This window comes from Bemisia tabaci, chromosome 9 (assembly GCF_918797505.1).
Source record: "Bemisia tabaci chromosome 9, PGI_BMITA_v3".
In the NCBI taxonomy this organism is placed as follows: domain Eukaryota; kingdom Metazoa; phylum Arthropoda; class Insecta; order Hemiptera; family Aleyrodidae; genus Bemisia; species Bemisia tabaci.
In genome coordinates, this window is record NC_092801.1 from 38494797 (window position 1) to 38506529 (window position 11733).

At 38.6% G+C, this 11733-nt stretch overlaps 1 protein-coding gene across 1 annotated transcript; it reads left to right on the top strand.

The window, feature by feature from the left end:
* Positions 1-2473: 2473 nt before the first annotated feature.
* Positions 2474-11709, top strand: LOC109034181 (regucalcin). The gene is made up of 5 exons (XM_072304031.1): positions 2474-2670; positions 4405-4611; positions 5971-6195; positions 6992-7101; positions 10657-11709. The coding sequence occupies exons 2-5, from the start codon at positions 4485-4487 to the stop codon at positions 11050-11052; spliced, it is 858 nt and encodes a 285-aa protein (XP_072160132.1). The 5' UTR covers positions 2474-2670; positions 4405-4484; the 3' UTR covers positions 11053-11709.
* The last annotated feature ends 24 nt before the right edge of the window (positions 11710-11733 follow it).

Here is an 11733-nt window from a genome sequence, read left to right on the forward strand (position 1 = left end):
CTTGATCCTTGCCACCAAGTCCTTCAATACATTCATCCTATTCTAAAAGTGACACTGTATTAATTTTTCAGTGCAATGAGCCCAGCCAAAGAGGCTGAACTTTAGTTATCAATTTGGACGTGGACGTTAATTTTTCAGAGGGGCTGGGTGATTGGCGTTTTCCGGGAAACTAATATATTTTGTGTCAGTGCCCTTCTCCCTGCGTCGAACTTAATGACTCTGATCATGCGTGCTATTCTGTGAGTTTTAGTAAAATGATATTTTTTCTAAGGAATCCTCTCCCGGGAGTACTGTAGTATCATACAGGGTGGGCCAGAAGTTCCAGGACGGTCGGCTAACTTTTGAACGGTTCGAGATAGAAAAATGAAACTTTGGGAATGTTCCTATCTCAAAGGGGACCATCTTATGGGGGAGTCAAAATTTTGGTCCCCCCTAAGGGAGGGGGCGGGGGGCCCCCAACTTTTTTTTTTCAAATGGCAACCCCTATCTTGCGATACCTCATTCGAAAGACCATAAAAAACTAAGAATTTTGGCGCAAACCGCAGATCAATATCTTAATTTTTGACCGAGTTATGATAGGTCAAAGGTCAAATTTGACCTATTTTCAAAAAATCACAACTCCGGTTCAAATTATCGTAAAGAAAAAAATAAAACGGGAAAATTTACTAAATTGTGTTCGCTTTTTTGTAAAAATTGCAGAAATCACTTCGAACTAATTTTAAGGGGGGGTTCGGACCCCCAAATACGTCAATTCAAAGGTCATTCAATTTTCTCGCGAAATAAGCCAATTTCCCCTAGATTTGCCTCCACATTATCTCAGTAAGGTCAAAATCAGTTCAACATTACGTTGGGCAAGTCCCCAAATTTCGGGAAAAGTTAAAATAACGCAATTTAAGGTAATTAAATTTGACCGTTTAAATTGCGTTTTTTTTAACTTTTCCTGAAATTTGGGGACTTGCCCAACGTAATGTTGAACTGATTTTGACCTTACTGAGATAATGTGGAGGCAAATCTAGGGGAAATTGGCTTATTTCGCGGGAAAATTGAATGACCTTTGAATTGACGTATTTGGGGGTCCGAACCCCCCCTTAAAATTAGTTCGAAGTGATTTCTGCAATTTTTACAAAAAAGCGAACACAATTTAGTAAATTTTCCCGTTTTATTTTTTTCTTTACGATAATTTGAACCGGAGTTGTGATTTTTTGAAAATAGGTCAAATTTGACCTTTGATCATATCATAACTCGGTCAAAAATTAAGATATTGATCTGCGGTTTGCGCCAAAATTCTTAGTTTTTTATGGTCTTTCGAATGAGGTATCGCAAGATAGGGGTTGCCATTTGAAAAAAAAAAGTTGGGGGCCCCCCGCCCCCTCCCTTAGGGGGGACCAAAATTTTGACTCCCCATAAGATGGTCCCCTTTGAGATAGGAACATTCCCAAAGTTTCATTTTTCTATCTCGAACCGTTCAAAAGTTAGCCGACCGTCCTGGAACTTCTGGCCCACCCTGTATAAATTTCAAAGGGAGAGTGTGATGCATTCACGCCTCTGCGAATGCCTGTAAACCCCTTTCCTATACTATCACGCTAAGGAGGAACACTGTATGAACCTTCAGACGTTGTCAAATTTCCTTTGCTACATCACGAATTTTCGGAAAAATTTGTAAACATTCCTCTTCCAATTTTTCGGGTAATTTTGTTTGCAATTTGACTGGAAGTTCTTGAAAATTTATCAGAAAAATATTCATATAACTTTCCTCAAAAATAAACATTTTATCGCAGGAAATTTGGCAACTCTCTAATGTTCATACGGCGTTTTTCTTTAGCACGGCAGTATACAGGGTGATCCAGGGATAAACGACCAGACCGCGGGAGCCAAAAAACCCCCCAAACCCCCTCTTCAAATTGAGATTTCAATTTTTTTCTTTTTTAGATCATGTGTGAATTCAGGGCATAAAAGTACAAGGGAGTACACATTTTCATGAGATTTGGTTTACAACCGTTGTAAAAATTTAGGAAAAACGATTAACTTTCCGAAAGTTTTATATCTTTTTTTGGAGGGGGGGGGGGGAGTCCGTAGCTTCGACTGGGGGCATTTTTGGAAAAATCTTGATACAACAAAAAAGCCTTAATGTAACCCATAGAACACGCTCCTGCAGTCTGGCCGTTTGACCCTGGATCACCCTGTATTTTTATTCGTGTTCGCTGAAGCTCGTCTTCGGTAATTTCATTTGGATATTTTTCAAAATTTTGTCCCTTTTGCAATCAGAATCCCCCCCCCCCCCCCGAAGGAAGTCCATAATCATAACCTCGCTCTTGGCTCTCAACTTTCGCTGAATTTGGCATGCTCGTTCTTCTTTCACTGAATTTTCACGTCAAAAATTCACCGCAAACCGATATTGTGAACCTTTTCAGCTCCCACCGAAACTTGCGAGAAGTTACATGATTATTTTTGCCATTTTCAGAGCCAGGGCTTGGCTACTACCCCTCCTGTCTCTATCAGTCGCATCAGAGGGGGATGTAAAAATCGAGGCTGTAACAGGGCAGGTCTGTCACGCGGAGTCTCCCCATTACGACAGCTACAGCCAAAACCTCATTTTCATCGACTTGTTTGGGAATAAATTTTGCATCTATAACCTCCCTAGTAAAGAGACCCACTGTACATGTTGCCTAGGTAATTTTTAGCAATTTTTAATCTTTATATTTGAAATTCAGCACGGAGAAAAAAACCGCGTGCGTGAGACCCAAAGTTTAGGTCATATGGATCTCTGAAGTTTTCAGATTGAGCATCTGAACACTTAAGGTTTAGCTGTCGAGGTCACCCATCTGAAACTTCAGTTCTTACATCGGAAATACTTCAGATGTGAGAACCAAAGTTTTTCGGATGTGAGAACCGACGTTCTTCGGATGTGAAAACCGAGGTACTTCAGACGTAAGAACTGAAGTTTCAGATGTGTGATCCAAACCTCAGCAGCTGGACCTTAAGTGTTCGAATGCTCAATCCGAAAACTTCAGAGATCCATATGACCTAAACTTCAGGTCCCACGCACGAAGTTTTTTTCTCCGTGATTAATATGTGTATTGAGGAATATTACGGTTTATTAAGTTTGTTACCGGATTGAAGGCGGTGCATAAGGAAAACCTGAAGCAAGAGTCATCACAACAAGGGTGCTACAACACTGTTAAAAATTGAGGAGTGACATTCTGTGGCAGAGTCTATATAGCGCCCAAAACCCCAGTGTGATATGAATGCGAAGTGAAATTAGCACCATAAAAGCGTAAGACTCTCCGCAAAAAGAGTAGTTTCCACCCCGTAATAGTGTAAGTTACGCCGTAAGGAGAATAGATTCCGCTCCGCATTGGCGGATCCAACGAATTGGCAACATTGTCATTCCTCCATTTAAACCTATGGTAATGTATCGATTCTTGGAGGGGCCAGGTGCGCCAACAAGAATCGATTATTTAGCATAGGTCTAAATGTAGAAAATCCGATGTTGCTAAATTGCTGGATCCGCCTCTGTCGCTCCGCATTCATGTCACTTGGGGTTATTGGGCGCTATTTACACTCCGGCACAGAATATCACCCCGAAATTTATAACAGTGAATGAGAGGAGAAAGAAAAATTAGGGAGAGGGAGAGAAAAATAAATGGAAGAAAAAGGAAAATAAGATTGAAATGAGAGAAAATCTAATGCCACGAAGTTTACGAGTTGCCTCTTGAGATGGCGAGGAGAAAAATTTGGGTGAGTAAAGACTTTGTAGACAACTCTGGAAATTGGAGGATTTCATCTTTGAGTCAGGTCAAAAAACGTGGAGGAAAATGGAGCCCACAGATTTCCGGAACGCCTTTCAGTGGTGAGCAGTCTCTAATTAAAAACCTCAATATCGACGGTGAATCTACCAGCCGACGCAGCTCGGTTTGCGACGTTGAAAACTTCCCGTCATATTTTATTTTTTAAATGGTAAACTACTCAAAGTCATCTCCTAAATAGTACCGAGATTTTCTTCCCTGTGCGAAGAAAACTCTGTGAAAACTTCAAGAAATGATATATGTTGAAATGTAGTTCCGTACTTTTGTCCGGGCGACATTGGCGGATCCAGCAAATTGGCAACATCTCCATTCTTCCTTACTGAAGCAACGAATTATTTTGTTTAAAATTAGGGTAAAAAATCAAAATTTCAATCTAAGTAAGAATATTTGACTGTCTGCTTAGGCATTTCACAAAATGCCTCATTAGACTACTTGTCTTCGACAGAGACATATTTTTTGGAATTCGAAGATTGTCAACAAAGTGAATAAAACGGGTTTTCTTGTTTTTCTCGCCTTCGCAATTTTGGTGCTTACGTTATTTGGGAAATAATCGGTTCAATTGAGATGCTAATCTTGTACGGTGCGCACTTGTTTCCAGAATTAGTGGCAGGTCCGATAGTGCCCATTAAAAATGCCACAAATCAGTACCTAGCCGCGTTAGGACCATACCTGACGAAGATGTATTGGGATGGTCGTAATAACACCCGGCCTGACTTCACCATCCTCGGCCGCTTCGACTCAAATGCTGCTCCGGGCACCGAAATAAGTGACGGAAAAGCCGACTGCAAGGGACAGATTTTTTTTGGTGAGTGGTTTTTAGAAGTATGACGCAATAATATACGCAATGATAAGAATATTCAGTCTTCAAAGCTCGTGAACTGTCCTTCTACGCATTTTTTTTCAAAACGAATCTCCAGGAGGGTATAGATTCGATCGACATGAATCAATCGAAAAACCAAAATGTGAACCGAACGATGTGAATGATGTGATTCGATCGACACTGATTCGATCGAGAACCGTGAATTGATCGACAAATCCTAACTCATCTACCCGTACTAGCGGCTAGATGGTATGGTATGGATTCGATCGACATGAATCGAGTGACGTGAATAGGTTGATATGAATCGATCGAAAAACCAAAACGTGAATCAATCGACAAACCCGTGAGTCTATCGAAAAAATCTGTGAGTCGATCGACAGACCCGTGAATCGATCGACAAACCTATGAGTCGATCGACAAACCCGTGAATCGAGCGAATTTTGTCGGTAGAATCGGTGTCGAGTCACGTCGATCGGTTTTCGTTTTTCCATCGGTTCACGTTTTCTTTCTTCGATCGACCCGTGTCGATCGAATTGATACCGGGTTTTTTTTTTTTTTTTTTTTTTTTTTTTTTTTTTTTTTAAATTAATTGTCGACTGAATCACGTTGATTGGTTCGCGTTTTTATTTTTCGATCGATTCATGTCTATCGAATCGACAGCGGTTTTTTTTTTAAATAATTTCGAATCTGCTTCAATCGATTCACGTCGATCGATTCACATTTTCACTTTTCAATCGATCTATGTCGATCGAATCCATACCCTCCGAATCTCCCGTGGTTGGTAGCAAGACGTTTTGATGGCTCCCTTACGATGAGGTCTTTGAGGTTCGTCAGAGTTTGCACCTGATATTGTAACCTTGAAATCACAAGAAAATAATCTTTGAAGGTCTTTGAATAATCTTGATACGTCTTTGGTTTATTTCTTTCTTGTTCTTTAATTTTGTCATCGTTTTTAAGGTGTAAACGGTGAACATGACGGCGACGTCGAACATCCCGCGAAGACAGACAGATCAGAGGTGGATCCAGCAATTTGGCAACACCGGATTTCCTCCATTCAAATCTATACTAAATAATCGATTCTTGTCGGAGCACCTGGCCCCTCCAAGGATCGATATATTTCCATAGGCCTAAATGGAGAAAATACACTGTTGTCAATTTGCTGGATCCGCCAATGGACAAGATTCACGAACACGCAAATGTATCAGGTAGCAATACTTCATGACTAAAAATTATTCTTTCGAACCTTTAAATAAATTACATTTTTTGATTCGTACTGGCAGGAAAACGATTTTATTCCGGAAAGGATTGAGCACTTTCATTTTGTATTCTTCATTGGTTTTTTAGATACTCGTGGGAAGCTGGGACCCGGTGGCGTAGCAGTGATACAGAACCAAGCTAGTTTGTTTCACTACTCAAAACAAACTTGTACTTTGGAGTTAAATCTGGACAAGGATAAATCATTTTACAATGGTCTGGCGTGGAACACCGACTATTCCCGGTTCTTCATAGTAGAGTCGGATGATAAAACAGTGTATGGTTTTGACTATGATGTTAACTCAGGGAATATTAGTGAGTACCAAAAGCATGCTGCTATCAGTTATTCTATCCATCAACAGCTCGAAAGTACTTGCAACACTTTTTTATGAGATCAACAATTTTGCCAGAATGACATTTGGATTACATTTTGCTTCTATTCTTTGCAAAACATTACCGCAATCATGCAAAAAAATTGATTTACAAAAGTTATTTTTGTCTTTAGTCCCTAGTTTATTGGGGGTGAAGGTAAAACTTGTTTAGAAGACCAGTTTACATTTGCAAGGTAAAAAAGGTTGCAAAATCTGAGCGACGTTGGAATGCTGTTGGTTCCTTTTTGCAAAAAGTAATCCACTTCATGGTTTATGCGTTACAATCTGGGTCATACCTACTTTTTGAGTGTGCAAAATAGGGCTTAAAAATGGGGAGGGGGGTAGCAGAGCGTCCAAGTGCAGAACAATTATTGGGATTGTTCTAAAAAATCAGAGATTACATTCAAAACTTGCAGGATCTAAAACAATTGGATTTCATTTCAATGTTATTTTCATTGTAAATTTCTTTAATAATTTTTTTGCAACAACAAATAGTCTCAGAAATCCCCATATCCCTCAGGAATCCCACTTTTAGGGTGTAATTGGGCTAAACTTAAATCTCTATAGCGCATTAGAGAGCTGACAATATTGAAATTTTGGAAATTTTTACAAATGTTCTCTATCTATTCTAAGAGATGGGTAAACTTACTCTCTGGACGGCCCTCATACAATACCCTCTAAATCGCTATTTCTATAAGAATGCCATCATTCTCAGTGGACGGGATGTATTATTTTTTCAGGCAATAGGAAAGTTTTGATCGACTTCAAAGCAACCAACAGTTGTGCACCGGATGGTATGACCATTGACTGTAGTGACAACCTGTGGATAGCCTGTTTTACATTTGGTTACGTAAGTGAAAATAATATGATCGACGTATAATAGGTTTGTTTTTCATCCTCTGCTGACTCCGCGAGTTTAAATCTGAGAGCCTAACACAGAGCGGAGTGGCATGCTGCCAGCGCGAAACGCGCACTGGCGTCTACAAACCTAAAGGGATACTTCACGCATTGCGCAATGCTTGAAGTATCCACTTAGGTTTGTAGGCGCTGGCCAACCGGCCACAGCGCCGCAGCATGCCACGGCGGCGCCTCAAGCAACTATTTCACAATAGAGGTGTTGCAGAGTATCATACGAGATTAAAGGCGCTCCAACATATGAAGAATGACAGGCATCTTTTAAGAGTTTAGAGCTTTCCTCGCCAAATAAATCAAGATGCTACGGCACAAAAAGAGAGTGGTAGTCCGGAAACTCCCTAAATCCTAGCATCCACATTTAATAATATTTAGCATAATTTTTGAAGTTCACTAGAAAGTAATCAATTAGCGACTCAATTTAGGCATAAACATTCTTGAGTATGCCGATTTTAGTGGTTTTTACGGATTTCAAACTATAATTGTGGAAACCTTTTTTAAAACATTCCCACATTTCCTCTGACTGGATGAGACCCAATGAAAAGTTGTGGAAAGATGATGCAAAATAAGGAAGGACCCAGGAAATTTTATTTAATTTCTTTTATCATCCCTCCACAACTCATGCTTTTTTCACGTCTCCTCCATGATTTTAGTGGTTTTTACGGATTTCAACCTGAAATTGTCGAATCCTTTCCAAATTTCCTCTAACATAGATGAAAGTCAATTGAAAGTTGTGGAAAGATAATGAAAAAATTTGGTAGGACCCAAAAATTGCCCTATGTTTCTCATCCTCACACAAATTTTGTCGTTTTTTTTTGCGTGTATTTTCCACACTTTTACAGATTTCAGCCTGAAACCTTTCCATACTTTTCTCACTGACTAAGAAACATCGATAGTTGATGGAAGAGGCTACTTTCATGTTGAAAGATGTCGTAGAAAATTATGACATTTTCAACATATTTTTACGATTTGCGCTTCCACATTTTGAGACCTTTCCACGTCTACAAGACTTCAAAAAATTTCAATTTGTCTCTCACGTACTTCATGCAACTTTCAAGTGATAATCTGTGAGATCTTTGAATGAATGCAACTGATAAGATGAAATTAGCTCAAGGCAGCATTGTAATGTTAGGAAAGATACAGCATTTCAAGAGCCATATCCGCTCTTAATACACCCGTGCAACGCAAGTTTTATTTGCTCTTGGATCATATCAATACAATACGCACTAAAATGCGTAAAACCCGTTATTTCAGGCATTAATTTTTTTTGGCAAGACATTTCCTGATAATTTGGGAAGTAGAATGCAAAGTTAGACAAATGTGCGGTTAATATTTTTCAGCTAGTTTTCTTTGGATTACATACACCAAATGTTTGGTCAAAAATGCGCAACCTTGTCAAAAACCAGCCGATGGCTGGTTTGAACCTGCATTGCATTGATGGCTATCCAAAGCGCTAGCCACCCACAAGTCACAACCTCTTAAGTAACATCGAGAGGAACAAGAGAATATTTTAGTTCAGCAGGACACTTATTCCATCCCCAGATGTCTCAGAGTATAACCTATGGCTCCTTTCGATTTAACCAAAGATGGTCGATCAACCGAGTCCCTTGGGTTAATCTGACCGTAAACAAGTAACTCCAAGTGATCAGAAACACAACAGTGGCGTGGCATTAATTGCGATGTATCGATTGTTATGCCATTAAACAGATGGTAAAGAATTGATTATTAAGGCGTTCGCTGCGAACACCCTGTTTATCGATCCTTCTCCATAGGTTTAAATGGCATAACGATCGATAAATTGCAATTCACTCCTCGCCACTGAAACACAAATATGTTTAACTGTGTGCATAAACGAAGATCCTTGCACTACTCTACCGTGCTAAGGAAGAACGTCTTATGAACACTCGAGAGTTGCCAAATTTCCGTTGATAAAACATGTATTTTTGACGATATTTAATGCATATTCTTCCTTTGAAATTCTCAGACGTTTTCGATTAAATTGCGAACAAAATTGTCTGAAAATTTGGGAAATTTTTTTTCACAATTTTCCCAGTGAATCCAGATTTATTGAGGGAAGCTTGGCAACACCTGAAGGCTCATACGGCGTTTTCCCTTAGCACGGAAATACTGCGCCACCGCGCCACACCGCGGACGTAGCGGTGCGGAGCCTGCACAGTCAAAACGCCTGCTTCTCTTTCGTGTGTATGCAATATGCACATCCGTAGAGCGCGAATAGTTGTATCCAGCATCCAGGCGTTATAATGAAACTCGTTTAGTATCCGTCGCATACAAGAATAACTGAGGTCGATTTGCTTGTTTCTATTTTATTTTAACTTAATTCCAACTTCGATTATGTAAGCTTTCACTAATTTTGATCGTGACACTATCAGTATTTCGAGAAATTTTTTGAGTATTTAAATGGACTGCATTCTGCAAAAAGGAACCAAGAACATTCCAATATTGCTAGGATTGTGCAACTTGCATTCTTTGCAATAAAATCACTGATGTCAAGCCAAAAAATTTTACAAAGGTAATTTCCATCTTGAATCTATAGTTTATTGGGAGTAAAGATAAAACTTATTTAGATGATCAGTTTACATTTGTAAGGTAAAAAAGTTGCACCATTTTAGCGACATTGGATGACTCTTGGTTCCTTTTTGCAAAACTCGATCCAAACATATTACACTTTTGCCCTCCTAATATTCAAAGTTGGACGGCATTTTTCAAAAAGGAACCAAGAGAATTCCGGTGTTGCTAGGATTGTGCAACTTACATTCCTCGCCAAAAATTACTGAAATCGCAAAAAATTAAATTCACAAAGGTAATCATCGTCTTGAATTCATAATTTATCGGGGGTAGAGATAAGACCTGTTTAGATGGTCACTTTTCATTTGCAACATGAAACAAGTTCCACAATCTTAACGACATTGTAATGCTCTTGGCTCCTTTTCGAAAATGCAATCCAGTTGTTTTCGCCGGATTCCCTAGTAGCAGAACAAATTTTTGTTTTTCTAAAAAAAAGTATAAAAAAATATATCTGTTATCTAAATGGTAGTTTTATATAAAAATGTGTAACGCTTATATAAACAAAGCAAAGTTTTGACCTGACCATAATATATGAAAAATGATAAAAGCTGGATACGGTAATTTTTTTTTTTAGACAATTTTTTTATTTTTTTATATAACGCATGCATGCGAAAGTGTTAAAAGTGAACATTTTTATGTAACTATTATATAAAAAAGGTTATAATTTGCTTGAGCTTTTTGCGAATTAGAGGACTTTTTAGTATGTTTGCGAAAAGCTCACGAAAATTATGACTTTTTTTTATAATTGTGACATAAAAATGTTCACTTTTAATACTTTCCTTTGCATGCATTATATTTTTAAAAAAATAAATTTCGTACATAATCTTTATCTTTTCCTTCTATGGTTCTGCTACTAGGGTTACTCCCTTCCATCGTTCTTTGACTAAAAAATTAACATTTTTCTCAGGTGCTACAAGTGGACACTAACAACGGCTCAATACTGCAGACCCTACACATTCCAGTTACGGACGTGACGTCAGTAGCATGGGGCGGTGATTACTTTTCGACCCTTTTCGTGACGACATCCAGGTACATGCTCTCAGAGGAGGAGCGGCGGAAGCAGCCATTGGCTGGTTCGGTCTTCGCCGTCACAGGGCTGAAATTCAAGGGGGTCCAATCGAACAGCGCCGAAATCTGCACCGTCGGATGTCGAGGGGACGGGTCTTGTCCGCCGTGCGACGGGAACCCTTTGGCAATCCCGAACGCCCCAGTGGAAAAGTTCGACACCGCGTCTTGTCCCGCAAACGGTGCAATCTACGGGGGGAATTACTGCCAAATTGGTTGGGCCCAAGTAGCAAAATGAAAATATTTTATGGAAAAAAAAATTAATGAAAAAAATTTAGAAAATAAAGAAAAAGTAGCTAGCATTATGGAAAGTAGACAGAAAATTTAAAGTGAGTGTCACTATTTACCCACGAAAATAGGTCTATTTCCTGTCTACAAAATGGATCTATTTTCCGTCTAGAAAACTGATAGGGCTATTTCCTTAGGGAAACATATTCAAAAACCTGATGGAAAATAGAGAAAAATTGAATATTTTCTTTATCTATTTCTTAGAAATTTAAAATTCAGAAAACAGATAGAAAAAACACAGGATGTATACGAAAAATCGTCTGTTTTCCTTGTATATACTGTCCGGAACATAGGCAGAAAATAGAAGTTTTTTAATCATTTTCTTACTTCTATTTGATGCATCTATTTTCTTTCCATTCTCTTTCTATTTTATTTTTCTGTCTAGAAAATAGACAATTTCTAAATAAGTGCTAGACAGAAAATAGAACCTCATGCTACTTTGGGAAACTGATAAGTTGAAAATATTACCAATCTTGTCGGCATATTGCCATGGAAATATTTTTCATTTGTAAATATTTTCCTTAAAAATAAAATAAAGAAGTAAAAAAAAAAACATCAATAGAAAAAATTTGGAAAACCTAACCTAATCTAACTTAACCTAGCCTAATCTAACTGGATTGAATCAATCTAG